Consider the following 15,347-nt stretch of genomic DNA (forward strand, 5'->3'; position numbering starts at 1 on the left):
TACATTTCTGAGTTCCAGTTTTACATTTGCAACAGCAAATAAAAAGCAACAATAAAAAGATTGAATGCTTTTATAGTACTTTAATTGAACTGTTTAGCAATTAACATATTAGAACCAGTGATGATGTGTTCTTATTAAGCTTACTGTTATGAATATAGATATATATTCTGAGAGCATAGTGATTACATAAATGCAGTGAAGCATAAATATTGGCATTGGGGACAGCAATAGCCCAAGCACAGAGAAGAAATGATTTAGTAGAGGCTTTTGCATTAATTATTGGAGTGCGGGCATCCACATCTTTTGACTTTATATGCAATTATATTCAAGCAATAGCATTTTAAACTGTTTATAAAACACAGTGTGAACATATTTTCATTAAAAGGGCAATAATAGTCACAGGAGGTTAGGCTCAAAATATCAGATGGAGAGTATGAAAGCCTTTTGGAAATGTAGTGTCAAAGTTTAAGTGTGTTGTCTGGAAAAGGTTCCTCAAATTACAGTCGGCTCATTTGTCACAGAGATGGTTTCACAGCTCGGTTTTACCAAACAAACTCTTCTCCATCTAGTTGCTGTGTGGAGGCAGAGACAGTGGAGTGTGACATTCTTGGACCAGTTTGGTTTGGTCTGAAAGCTTGCTAGGTTTTGGTCCAGCGGCTGCTCGTTTACTAGCCCTGGTCTAGACTGTTTGTGTGTGTGTGTGTGTGTGTGTGTGTGTGTGTGTGTGTGTGTAAAGGCAATGTATATGTAAATGTGAAAAATGGGACTGCATAAATATTTCTTTGTATTCACATACTCTTCATCTTTTTCTATGGTACCTGCACACACAGGCACACACAAACCCACAGTATACATGCATATACAGTATATACTGTAGACATGCACACAACACTCACACACACATTTCAAAGACAGATCTGTGGAATAGGTCCTTGACGGCAGTGTGACGACCAGTCTTGAGACTGTTAAAAGGAGGAGTGCCAGCAATGTGATTATCAGCAGACAGATAGCGGATGACAGCTGCCACTGGTTATTGATGACTTTCATAATTAAAATCCCTTATGGGGAACCCGAAGAACAAAAGGGAAAATCATACAAATGATGAATGGTTCTTTCATCTTTAAGGCCTATATAAGACCCACCAGGCTATTCTGCATTAATATTGCTTTCCAGGAAACTCTCTGAATATGGTTTCAAAGAAGAGCCCAGAGCTTTAATATTGCCAGGCTAGCCCTGCCTGCATGGTGTGTGTGTGTGTGTGTGTGTGTGTGTGTGTGTGTGTGTGTGTGTGTGTGTGTGTGTGTGTGTGTGTTAGTGGTATGTGTGTTAGTAGAGAGTATGAGGGAAAAAATGAGACAGACGGAGAGCTAAATAGACCATGAATAAGGGAGAGCACAGGTCAGACAGAGACAGAGATATAAATCAGACAGTGAATTGACAAGGGGGCAGCGCCATGCAACACCACTGTTTTCTCCTTTAATTTTATTGTAGCTGTCGGGGGGGAGGGGGGTCATTTTGGCTCTGTAACTTGGGTTTGCTTCTATTTTGCATTATTCCACTCTACTGTATTCTGCTCTTTTTAGTTTGGTTCTGCTGCATTCTATTATAATCTGTTATGTTCTGTTTTACTCTATTTTTACTTTATTCCGTTCTATCATATTCAGCAACGCTATTTTGTTCTGGTCTGTTTGGTTTGGTATGGTTCTAATCTGTTCTTCTCTGCTCTGATTATATTCTGCTCTGCGCCAGTCTGTTCAGCTCCATTCCCTTTTATTGTGTTTGGCTCAGTTTTGCCCTGTTGTGTTCTATTCTACTTGGTTCTACTCTATTGTGTTCAGTTCTGTTTGGTTCTGTTCAGTTATGTTCTGTTCAGCTATGCTCTATTCTAGTCTGTTCTCTTCAGTTTGATACACGCCTTTTTGGCTCTATTCTGTTGGATTCTGTTGGATTCTGTTATGTTCTATTCTGTTCTGCTTGGTTCAGTTCAGATCTGCGCTGTTCTATTCAGTGCAGTTCTGCTCAATTGTATTCTATTCTGCTCTGTTATATTCTGTTTGGCTAGGTTCTGTGGTATTCCAGTGTATTTTGTTCTGTTAGGTTCTGTTCAGCTAAGCTCTATTCTGCTCTCTTTGGCTCAACACGCATTTATTCTACTCCACTCTATTCTGTTCTGTTCTGCTCTATTTCGTTCTACTCTGCCGTATTTAGAGCTGCACTAACAATGATTTTTTAGTATTGATTAATTATTGATTATCAATTAGTTGTTTGGTCCATAAAATGTCAGAAAAAGGTAAAAAAAAAAAAAAAAATTGTTGATCACAATTTCCCAACAGTGTAAAGTGACGCCCTCAAATGGCTTGTTTTGTCCACAGCCCAAAGATATTTACTGTCATACAGGACTAAAGAAAAATATTCACATTTGAGAGGCTGGAATCAGAGAATATGAAAATTTTCTCCTTAGAAATGACGCAAAATCGATTATCAAAATAGTTGGAGATTCATTTAATAGTTGCTCTATTCTATTCTATTCTGCTGTGCGATCCCTCCTCTGGGGAAAACAAACAGACAGATGTACTGTATGCGGCTGTGGTTGAGATGAAAGAGGATCCCTTTGAGGAGAGTACAGTAGCAGATCAGACAGGACGACTGCCAGTGATACTCTGCTCCCCTGCAGGCTCTGGAGTAGAAAGCTGCATGCCTCAGAGCACCGCATGGTACCTGTGTGTGTGTGTGTGTGTGTGTGTGTGTGTGTGTGTGTTTGTGTCTGTGTGTGTGTGTGTATATGTGTGTGTGTGAGAGAGAGAGAGAGATGGAGGGAGAGAGAGAGAGTCAGAGACTGCAATTCATAGGGAATTCCTACACATTTGTCCTGTTTGATTGTGAGTGTGTGTGTTTGTTTGCGTGTATGTGTGTGTGTGTGTGTGTGTGTGTATGTGTGTGTGCAGACGATGCTGTCAGGGTACAGCTCACACTGCCTCCCCTCCTAACCTGCTAAACGGTCCCCCCTCCATCACCCCACCACCCTACCCTCTAAACAGCCCTCCCTCATTACTCGGTTCTCCCTCTCCACAACAGGACAGGGCTGGTGTGACATCACTCATTCCCACGCACTCTGATTGGTTGGCCAGTGGAGGGAAGTGGATTGTTCCTGCAGCTGACAGCGAGCAAGAGCGAGAGAGAGAGTGAGGAAGAGAGAGAACGAGGGAAAGACAGAGAGGGAGAGAGAGAGAGGGAGGGACAGACAGAAAGCGAGAGAGAGAGGTAGAATGGGACTGAGCGAGAGAGGCTGATGCTGAGGGAAGCCGGCACTGCGCTGCGCTCACTCATACACACACTCTCAAACACATACACACACACACACCCACTCTTTCCCTCACACGTATACTCACATCACACTGTCAAGCTGCTTAGGAGGCAGGAAAAACGCTGTGGTGGTGAACTGAGGCTCAGTGTGCAGCAGGACAGAGTAGAGAGGGGGGCGACACCTTCAGAGAGCAACAGTTTTGCCGCTGTCATATCGGGAGCTCCAGCAGGCACGAGCGAGCTCTTTTAAAGACACCTCCCCAAAAAGGGGAGAGGCAGCAAGGGCAGGAGTAAGGGCAAGTGTAGCCTCTTGTGGAGGTTTCTGTGGATGTCCTGTCAGCGTACCCATGAAGACGGGGGGGGATCTAGACGTAGTCTGGGATACAAGATGGCACAACGATCAGGGGGCGAAGCATCCCCAAAAAAGAACACATCCCTCAACCTGGTGACTGGGTTCTACCACTTTCTCCGTGGTAAGTGGGGCAGCGTGTGTGTGTGTGTGTGTGTGTCTCTGTGTGTGTTTGCCCCTGCTTGAGACGTAGAGATCAAGAGACATAAGGCAAGAAGGTGTTTGTGTATTCTGCATGTGTGAGAAGGCATGCTGCATGTGTGTGTGCGTGTGTGTTTGTGTGTGCATCTATGTGTGTGATTTAGCGTGCCACTGCAGTATGCACTGTACGTGCCTGTGTGTGTGTGTGTGTGAGTGAACGTATGTGGGTGTGTGCATTTTGCAGTGAGGGAAATTTCCTCTCTCCTTCAACATTTAGTGTTCCATGCAGGACAGATCTTTTGGATGCGGTGTGTGTAAAGGGTAAACAGGGAAGGAGAGAGAGTGGGGTATGAAGGGGAGAGGAAGGGGGTGGGTGGGTGGGTGGTGGTGGGGGAGTGTTTCCACCTTGGCAGGGGGTGTGTGCGTATGTGTGTTTAGGGTGCGGGGGGGTGAGGCATGTGGAGGTCGCTGAGCTCTGAGCCTGCAGCAGGTGAACCAAGCGTACCCAGCAGACAAGCGCCAGCTCACTGCGTGTGTCACGGCACAGCGGGCAGACTGTCTGTCTAAATTTTTGATTCCTTATCTGTCTGTCTGCCTGCCTGTGTGCATTCGTCTGTATTTGGAGCTGCTTTTCCTGACCCTGCACCCAGCGTTCTGTCTGTCCGTTTGTCCCGCTGCCTGTTAAAAATGAGATTAGATTATGCTTTAATGTCTGATTTCCTCTGGAATTTGTTTTCAATCACATTTTCCACTAAACCTACGGTCCAAAACATGCCGAAACGGGTCAGGCAGTTGCTGTAGTTGGATCCACATGGGTTTGTCTGCCTACTTGGCGGTCTGTCTGTTTGTGGTCTTGAAACTGTCTGTTATTCCAGTCACAGAACATGTGGATGCAGGACAGCAGTATATTGCGACGATATTTCATTAAGGTCATCTTCACCGTGGGGGTCAAAGTGGGAACCGGGGGGCTGCGGATGAGACTAATGATACAGGCCACCTCTAGCAGAGGAGGTAATCATGTGTGTTAAAACGCCGCTGCGAGGCTTGGTTGCTGAGGAAGGCTGTTTCCCTTTGTGTTATTGAAAGAATGTGTGCCTAAGTGTGATTGCATGTGACTGTGTGTGTGTGTGTGTGTGTGTGTCTGTGTGTGTGTGGAGTTCAAAGTCACCTCGTCCCTGAGACTGCGAGCCGGCTCCACACACATGCAGACATGTTCTCCCTCACACACACGTTCAGGCTAAATCTTTCTCATTCTCATCCAATATTCCCGCCCATCAATATTTGATTACTCTTGGACCCAATCAAAAGATTAATTCATAAAATGGGGACCTGCTCAGTGGCACGTGTGACTGTGTGTGAATGTGCGTCTGCATTATGTATGAACGACCCCTGCCCCCTATACATGCCACACGGACACACACACACACACACACACACACAGAGCCTGACTGCCTGCGTCTGCCCACAGGACTCTGTGACACACTAACCAACTTGTGTGTAATCAAACCGTCAGCGTATTTCATTAAGGCAGAGGAAAGCACTGTGTCAGACGTCCTCTCTCACTGATAACACGCTTATCTCAAGGATATTGCTCTGTGCTGCAGATGGGCGAGGGGAAAAAAAGCATTGTTATGCGTGCCAGTCACAATACACAATGAGAGTTTTTGGCAGGGGTAGAAGTGTTTGTCAGACTCCCACATACACTATAGGCCCGTCTTGTTTACATTATGTGACAGAGTGTGTGACAGGTATTGAGATATAAAAAAAAAACACAAAAAAAAAAACTGGGAATAAAGAGCTTTTAAAGTGGCACAAAATATATTCAAAATCCATAGATTGGAAGTGGTTAACTTGTGCAACATCAAACTGTTTACTAAAGCTTCAAAAATGCATAAATAACAGAACAACAGCAGATAAGGAGAGCAGGTGAACATAGGTTGGCTATATCTACAGTATGTACATGTAGAATGAATTGATAGATACAGAGGAGAAGAAATAGAAATAAGAAAAAAGGAGGAAAAGATTAAAGAAAACAGTGTGTGTGTGTGTGTGTGTGGCATGGCAATTCACATGGGTTTATGGATTACAGATGTATCCATTGCAGACGTCCCAGTGTCTTATGAGTGAGCCACATGCAGTGGTGCACCATCAGAAAGTGCCAAGAATGATCTGGAAACCAGTTGTTTGAGGTAAAATAATTATTCAGCAATTTACAAAGAGTCGGCTGCAGCTGCTGTGGCTGTTACCGGGGGTATGGAAGAATTACAGTATGAATAAATTAGTTTGCTCTGCAGGTCTGCACAATCTGGAAAAATCCTTAATACGTCTGTACTGTTTGTGTGCACATGTATGTTTGCATGTATGTCTGTGTGTTTGTGCACATTCGTGAGGAACCAGCCTGTGATTTATGTCTCCTCCTCATTTAAGTTAAGTGGCTTTTTAGGGGACATCGTCAGTAGACATCTATGATATTGATTGTGCCTTTGGTAAATGGGTTTTATCGCTACAGCCACAACAATCGGTGCCCTTCACTTTAGGTAAATCAGTGAATTTGTAGAGGGGCTTGTTCTATATGATCTGATCAATGCACTGAGCAATATTACTGTGACAAATTGTATACTCGGACCATGGTCAAAGATGAGCAAAACCCTCATGACTGAGGGACACATCATCTTTTATGAAGAACCCACGGCCCTTCTATCATGTAAAGGGCATTCGTTTGAGTGCTGGCTTTTCAGTCCATAAGAAGAAGGGTCTGGTTGGTGAAAATGCCATCTAAATGTCAAATGCCTTCTCTTAGTACATCAGAGTAAGGTATAATTTGGTAGTTGGGTATGACTATGTTTAGATACACTGGACAATACAAAATATGAAAGTTAATAAGAGTCACCATCCAGCTGCTACAGCAAGCCCAATCATCTCTGAGCACAATTGACAATGAGAAGATTGTGTCTTAATTGTCCCTTTGTTTATTATTCCATGTGACTGATAGCGGTGCTTTGGGCTCTGATTTACAGATGAGCAAGAGGCAGTGCAGAAAAGGACATTCACCAAATGGATCAATTCCCACTTGGCAAAGGTAAGAGAGTCTGCTGCTTCTCATTGCCACTGCCAGCATTGTGTTGTCCCTGTGCACAAACACAGTTGTGTTGTTGTTTTTTTTTAGTGGATTGAAATCCTTCCCATTTCATTTCCCTCCACTTCTAATCACTTCCCCTTTGCTCTTCTTTATTCCATCTTCCATGCTCTTGCTATGACATTTGCTCCCCTTCCAGAGCGCACTATGGAGTCGGTCATGGGACTGACTGCACCAGCTTAGACCACACACACACACACACACACACACACACACACACACACAGACACACACATACACACAGCCAAGCTCACTTGTGTGCCTTTCTTATTCCTTTTTATTCTTCCAATCTCATATAGCCAGTGGCGAGGATTTGCTCACACTCTAATTATCGTCTTTACATGTTACACTATCAAAATATTGTATATCTTTTTCCTGCAAGCTACAGTAAGCAATTTGAGTCCACAGCAACCTATATAATTACATCTTAAGTTCTCTATCTCTGTATGGAACCAATTTAGCTCCTGATTGTCTTTTCTGATTCATTTAGATTGTTAAGGATAAGAGTTTGTAGTAAATGACTGTCCTTCATTTGCCTCTTCAATGAGCTTGGTTAACAATATATCTGTAACTTATGCTAAACAATTATACTTGATGCAGCCGCATGCTGCAGGCCGTCATGTGCGTGTAATTATAGTATTAAACTGCATTAGGCTCCTCAATTTAACCCATTACTGCTTGAATAGTGTGTCAGGAATGACTGGACAAGGCAACTATGGCACACTGCAACGCAATTAAGTGCTATTTCAATCCGAGACGCTCCTCTCAAGGTTTCCAATTTGATTACGACAGCTGTGGCGGCCTTGAACTGCGGTGACGTGGAGCAGAAAATTCATTTGAAAAGCACTCTGAAGGGAATAAACCTTGACATAATATTAAATATCACGTTTCAGGTCCTTGCCAGCAGAAAATTATGCCAAGCCCCAATATTTAAATGTCTTGAATGTTTTATAACCTTTAAGGTAAACACATAGTTTATTTATTAAATCATTCTCATGGAATAGAGTGGAGCCGCGGTCAATTTGCTGTTTCATGGTCATACACATTCATTTCGAATGCTGGGGGTGGAGCTGATTAGAGAAAAATGGCGAGGATTCAGCAGGATGCCACATTGGAGGGTCCCCAGAAATCTAGTTAAAAAAGCTTACTTGCGGTCCTGTGGCCCGATGTTACATGCTGTCTGATGTAGTGCTGAAACTGCCTGTTCACTAATCGATTAGTCGATTGATAGGGAATGAAGTGATTCTAATTATGAGAATTGGTTATTTTTTTTAATTCATTTGTCCAGTAAAAATCTCAACTACAGTATTTGCTGATTACAGCTGCACTAGATCATGAAGATGCTAAGGTTTTTGTTACAATTCTCCATTTATATCATATAATTTTAATACTTTGGCTTGTTTTTGCAACTTGTCAGACTAGGGAAGCAATTTTAAGACATCATTCTGAGCTCTGCTAACTTCTAATGCACATTTGCCATAGTTTTTGACACTTTGTAGACCAAGTGATTTATCAGATTAATTAATATTTGAAAAAATAACTGATAGATTAATCAACAATGAAGTAAATCAATAGATGCAGCTCTTGTCTGGGGGTCCCTTAAATAAAAAATCTTTACCACAGGGCACAGTACTGCAGCCTGGCTCAGTTGTAGCAGCAAGAAACACAAAAGAATTGGTTTTTTAATGGAGCTGGAAATGTAATTTAAATTTGATTGTTGTAGTAAATTGACTCAGCTAATCAATAGATCAGTGATAACATCACATTTCCAAGGCAGAGACATGCAGGTTCGCTCCTCTCTGTCTACCTAGTTGATCAAATTAGTCACTCTCCTCTTAGTTTTACTCATGAACCTTCTTACCCTTTCACCTGAAACCTGATGTTGCCGTAGTGATGCTGATTGGCCAATATTTGTCTTGTCTTGGTCGTCACTGCAGCTCGGTAGGTGCTGGGAGAGCTTGTAATGAGTAGAGGTTAAACGTCATTTCAGCTGGTGCGGAGAATCTTTTGTGGGAAGGAGAGGAGACGTGTTCAAGATATCATACAGGTCAGGGAAGTAATGAAAAAGCTTCCTCTAGACTTGTCTCACATCTATAAATAGTCTGCACTGTACACGAAACCATTGAAAGAGACACATGAGAGAAAAATGGCAAGGGAGAGACAGACAGACAGGAGCAGAGAGCGGAGAGGAGACAGGTAAGCTTTAACAGTTGGTTTAGCTTGGCTCTCACAGGGATAGATCGTGCCCTTGGCTATGCAGATGATTAGGCCACTCCAGTTATCAGGGGTCTTTAATTCATCGCCTAAAGCTATGTGATTAATCGTTAGCATTAGCTAGGAGAGTTAAGACATGGCATGAGGGCTCCCCTCCTTCCTTTCACTACCACTCCCCTCCCCCTTACTTTTCCACTCCACAGGTACAACAAAAGAAGTCTTATGAGCTCTGACAAAGCTTTATATAAAAGAGGAGGTATAAGAGCAGGTAATTTATACAGAAGATTAATGACTCTCATTACTCTTGGTACTTCGCTAGACTAATTCACCAGCCATAGACAGTAGACATATGAAGACGTATATAGACTATAAAAGGCATTACATTTTATGAGTTGTTTCTTCCTTTCCTGAAACAGTCGGTGATGCTGTTTGTAACCTGCAGGTACATAGTGTGTTAAATGGTAGTGCGACTATAACCACTTTAAACCTAATGCATCTGGGTGCATTGTATGAGAATGTTACCCGGAGCGGCACAGTTTTGGTTCTCAGTTGAGTAGCGAGCTTTTTAAGTTGCACCCTGGAGTGACTTTGGAAGGGGGGGTGGGTGCTCGCTCCGTTTGCATTTTGACAAATCCTTTCTGAGAAGGTTAAAGCTTAATTACAGAGTGGCCGGTGTGAGCGGCAGAAGTCCCATCATCTCTCAGCCGTTTTCCAGGCAAACAGCTTTACTACAGTAATCAGCCAAGCAAGTGTTCTTAGAGATTACAGCATCAGGAAAGTGAGGCTTCACTGGCCATCGTAAACATCCTCGTCTGAGTCTGGCTCTGCCTTTGGACACTCGTACTCCCACTGTTATGCTTTTTACTTCCATTTTCTTCACTAGCTGCTCACATTTTTTGGTCCTTAATTGTGGGTTTTGTTTTTGCTTTTTTTTTTATTGACCATACTCCATGGCAAAGAAAGAGAAAGGAAAATGATGATGATGCCGTGTAACTAAGGTCTCAGTCTGGATTTGAACCCAGCAACATTGTGGTACATGTTATGCACTTTTGCCAACTGAGATGCTTGTTATACCTCTTCTTCTTCTTTTTTTTTTTTTTTAAGTTTCATTTCCCGATTATGCTTATAAATCTTGTCAAACACCAGTCTCTCTTTCACTCCTTTTGCTCTCTTTCCTATCAGGTAATAATAACGGAAGAAATATCCACAATTATTGTAGATAAAGTCCTTTCTTTGCTTGCTGGAATGAAAACAACACTTTCTGCGTATAATTATTGAAGTTAAGCAGTGCTAATACTTTTGCTTACAATGCAGTGGCCTTTGAGTGTACTGTAATTAGCTTTACCTTTGATATATGTTAGTAATAAGCATCAAGTATCAATTACTCCGCTAAATTTGATATATTGCACGTCTGAATGAAGAACTTCACTTTTCTCTCTCTTTATCGTCCCTCCCTTCCTCTCTTTATCTTTCATGCTGTTGATCTTTTGGAATCCGGCGAGTCAGATGTACCAGGGGAATAACACGAGACCACAGACAGACACACATTCTCAAACTCCTCTGCTCACAATCAATTATGGCCCAGACACTCATATGTAATTAGCTCATTAAGCCCTTGATTTATTTTTTTTTTAGCTCATGTGGCTGAGTGGAGGAAATGGGTATTACTTTCTTATTTTGTAATTAGTCAGAAATTTCCTCATTAGCTTTGGGATTATAATGAACAAATAGGTGAATTTAACTTCAATTAGCTTGTGGCATAATTTATCCCTTTGAAAGGCTCTTTATAAGTGTTTCTCCTGTCACTTTATGATAGGGGCACAAGTGCTGTCTGCACACTCTAATATCCAAAGCCATGAAATGACATTAGGGGAGGAATTAACGAGGAGAGCTACTGTATTTGCTAATTAATTTTGAAAAACGTGAGGTTGGTGTCCCTTCTCTCCCTGCCTTCTATCATCTTTCTCGCTGCCACTCTTTCTGCTCAATTACACCCCTCTCGCATATCCACAGTGCGCTGGGGGTTGTTCATAGCGCGTGCACACGTAAACACACATAGTCATGTTTCTGCCTTTTCCTTTTCTCTCTCTCTCTCTCTCTCTCTCTCTCTCTCTCTCTCTCTCTCTCTCTCTCTCTCTCATTAATCTCCCTGTGAATGGCTTGCTTGCCTGAATACTTTTCCCCTCTAAACCTCTCCTCAGCCCCGGCATGTGACTGTGCTTTAAGAGAAATCCTTGATGTGGCGTCGGCGAGAAACAGAGATATGTGGATTTCCAGAGTCTGGAAGTCTGTCAGGTCAGGGAGGGAGTCAATGAGAAGGATTCACTTTGAAATCATCAGCATATTTTGGGATTTGACGACCCCATTCAGAGCCTGCTGAGCCCCCGGCTCATGCCTGGCTCTAGCTGTCAGTAATACACGGCACAGCCAAACTCGTCCTGGGCTCCAAGTGTGGTTTTTACACAGCTTTACTTCATTTGTGCTTCACATGTTGAAACCAGCGTCTTACAGTTGTGGCAGCTACATTATTGTGTCTTTATTATATTTGTGATTTATTTATGCACTGTAGAGTAGGATAATGCTGCAGGAAAACCATTCCCTGCTTCATAGTTTCATGTACTGTACGTTGTGAGAGCTCTTAAGACTACTTACCACTTCTTTGCTGCATTCCAGAAAATTGTGAAAGCTTTGAGGCTATGGCCTGCAACATTTATATAAACAGTGAATTTATACAACACATACTATTCACCGCTGGGGCTTTATAAAAGTCTCACATACACATTTTGTCCCTCCAGCAAATGTGAATCGTACCTTGATGTCAAAATCAGAGGTTTATGTCAGTTTGATTCTCTGATTTTCTGTTGCCCCAGGCATGGCTGCTCTAGACATTGTTCCCATTTTAGCATATTATTTGAAAAGGTTTTACCAGGAAATCTTCAAGGAGATGTAGCCTGGAAGGTTACAGTTTCCTAGTATATGAGATCTATACACCTTACATATTACACATATATTACACCTTATTTGCTAAGCAGGGTAGTCACTTAAGTCCAGTGTATACAGTGACATTGACTTAACCGATATAAGCCAATCAGAGCAGTGCCTCATCCTGCTTTTATGCTGATGCTGTGTTTCGGACAAAATTGGAGGAAGGGAATTCCTAAATGATAATTCCAACTGACTACCAAGTGTTTCAGAGAGGGAGCTCGAAATTATTATGTAAATGACAGTATCACATATTAGAAAACCATTAGCAATAGCTATGCTTGCTTATTAATGTAATGCTGTGGTTTTGTATGGTTACACACTTGTTTGTGCAAGAAAAACATGCTTTATTAGCTTATTTAACCTGCTGCGTTGCTGCGTTTTTAGTTTTCTGCTACCTTCTTGACTAGGACTCCATGGAAGAAATATTGTAGCTCAGTGGGATCTTCCTGGGCAAACAAAGGATAAATAAATTAAATTGTAATGTGAGAGATATGACACAATGCTGCAACTATTCACCATTAACATCTGGAGGTTGTGATTGTTTACCATTACCAGTGTACAACTTCCTGTGTGTTTACCTGGGTCTTGGTTAAGTCGGGGTTGTTTGGTTTTCGAGTTTCACATGATGTTCTTTTGCATGTTTACCAGACAGAGGTCAAAACTTGTGACTTTCCAAGTTGTATGGAATGTGGCTTATGTCCTCAAAACAGCATGTGTATTTCTGGGTAGAGGGTAAAACCATTGCAGTAGAAATGATTCTGAAATTTTCTTTACTTACAAAAAAATCACAAATTCAGGTTATGACATGAAATGGGGAAGAATGGATAAGGCCCCTGACTTGTTGTGCTTTCCCACACAGCGCGTCCCGCCCCTGGTGGTCACCGACCTGTTTGAGGACATCAAAGATGGCGTGATGCTGCTGGCCCTGCTGGAAGTCCTCTCCGGACAAAAACTGGTGAGTCTCACGCTCACGTGGATATTTCTGCGGCATGCGATGATGTCTGCAGACCTTTTCCAAACACTCCACATCCCCCTTTCCCTGCTGGATTAAATTCCCTCTTTGATCACGCGGAGCTGATATAACAAGGATCCTGCTGGTCGAATAACAGAGAAATTCAATCTGATAGGTGTAAGAAAATAGCTTAAAATCATTTAATTAATGAAAGCAACTGGCAACTTTGATTAAATGTGTTTACACTGTAATGGTCAGTACGGCTGCAGCACATGTGTTTGGCAAATCTCAAAAGAGGCATGGGCTTCATGCAGCGAATTTGAAAAGAGCTACAATTATATGGAAATGCCCATTCATTCGTTTTTATTAGGATGGCTGAATTGATCTTGAAAAGGCCAGATTAACAAGGAAAGATCATAGCAGTTTACACATACACATGCACACGCACACACATACAAAACAAAGACACATGCATACACACACATGCACACAGTATGAAGATCCCACTTGGCCAATTTTGCCTAAGGTTTAAGCCGTCTATGTCCTATCGATCTGGGCAAACACAGCACTGATTGGATCTCTGCGTCTTTCTCACTTTATTTTTATTTCTCGACCCTTTGTCTTTATCTTAGCTCTTGCTCAGATAAAGACAAAGACACTCAGCTCAGATACTTGCCTGGTTCTTTTCACCATATTGTTTTTTCCCATTATATGTTGATGATATTGTGTGGAGCCCCACTGTAAATTCCTATACATGTGTATTTAATGCTTAGAGGTAGCATTTTAACGAAATGAAATTTTATTATTTTCCAACACGGTGTGCTTTATATATTTCTCTCTCCTTCTGCTTCTTTCTTTCCATCTGTCTCCATTGTTTCGTTATCATCTTTCCTTCTAGCCATGTGAGCAGGGCAAGAAGCTAAGGAGGATCCATTGGGTCGCCAACATCGGTACAGCCCTCAACTTCCTCGAGGGTAGGAAGGTAAGAGTTCAGCGTCTCCTTTTTATCCTTTTTTTTTCTCCTTCTCTCCACTCTGCCCTTCCCTCTGCTCTGCCTGCGCAGCTGCTGCCCTGTGGGTCCAAACACTGAATCCTGACCTTGTGTGACCCCTCTTTCCCCCTCCTCCCCCACTCATTCTCTCCTCACCCCTCATTTATCCCCTGATACCAAAATCCTGTACTTTCAAATCTCTGCTAAGCATTTGCTCCAAAATCAGATCAGAAAAAAAGAACGAGGCTGCTATATTATGTTTTGGTTTTATTCTCATTGTGTCTTGTTTCTTTTATTGTTTTTTTTTTTTTTTTATATATATATATATATACATATTTATTAGCCTGTAAAACACAGAGTGCTATGAAAAGTGCTTAACATGATTAATGCATTGTTATTTTACCAACTGTATCACTCACTCGCCCCCTCACCTCTCAAACTCTATGCAGTTATTCTCCATTTCTTTTATTCCTCTTTATTTCTTCCCTTAAACATTTGATAACCAACAAGTCTCAGATTTCCTCTTCCCGGCTTCATTGGCAGATTTATAACCAAAGCCACTTCATATCCCTTCCAATCTAGCCAAAGAAGAGGCTATCAGTATCAACTGCCCCTCCATGAGATCAGTATTACATTCCCAAAGCTTCACCCGGCACATCCTTGGATATACATAAATAAATCCATAAGGATGAAGCTGGTGTCTGTGGGGACATTGATTTGACTCCCTCAAGTGTGACAGGGGTTAAAACCGTAAATCCTACACCAGTAATCTGCAGGCTGGAGATGAGACGTCAATGGGCCCTCTTTGCTGTGCTGCGATGGTTGTGTGTGTAAATATATGTGTGTGTGTGTGTGTGTTACTGCTTAGTTGTCAAAATTAAATGTAAATATGCTCAGTCTGTAAATCGTATGTATGTCTAGACTGTATTTACATGGCACTCAGGAGGCCTGAAGGCTTATAAGCCTACTAAGTGCTTCTCTCTTTTGTCGTATCATGATAGGAAACTTTGTTGAGTGTGTGATGCCTTCACGATGTTACTCTTAGTCTGATCTTCCATATTTGTTTGGTGCTATTTTGAGTTATCCTATGAACCCGCTGTTTTCCTACTATGAAACTCCGTATTGCATGTATTTATCTTGGAGTAAAGACTGGACAGATTTTTCAGCAGACTATTTGTATCAGCTGATATCAGCTGTAAGATGGAGAAGTGGTATTGGTCCAATGTTGCTTTTCCTAATGATATTTGGCTGATTATGTTTTGTGCCTGTATTTGTA

At 42.0% G+C, this 15,347-nt stretch overlaps 1 protein-coding gene across 6 annotated transcripts in view; it reads left to right on the forward strand.

The window, feature by feature from the left end:
* Window positions 1-15,347, forward strand: part of syne1a (spectrin repeat containing, nuclear envelope 1a) — a 168,153-nt gene that overhangs the window by 11,431 nt on the left and 141,375 nt on the right. For all 6 annotated transcript variants that reach the window (XM_030047379.1, XM_030047381.1, XM_030047382.1 and 3 more), the window contains exons 2-4: window positions 6,811-6,872; window positions 12,988-13,083; window positions 13,979-14,062. In XM_030047379.1, coding sequence (XP_029903239.1) covers window positions 6,811-6,872; window positions 12,988-13,083; window positions 13,979-14,062 — 242 coding nt within the window. The remainder of the gene's footprint in view (window positions 1-6,810; window positions 6,873-12,987; window positions 13,084-13,978; window positions 14,063-15,347) is intronic.

This window comes from Myripristis murdjan, chromosome 24, assembly GCF_902150065.1.
Source record: "Myripristis murdjan chromosome 24, fMyrMur1.1, whole genome shotgun sequence".
Taxonomy (NCBI): domain Eukaryota; kingdom Metazoa; phylum Chordata; class Actinopteri; order Holocentriformes; family Holocentridae; genus Myripristis; species Myripristis murdjan.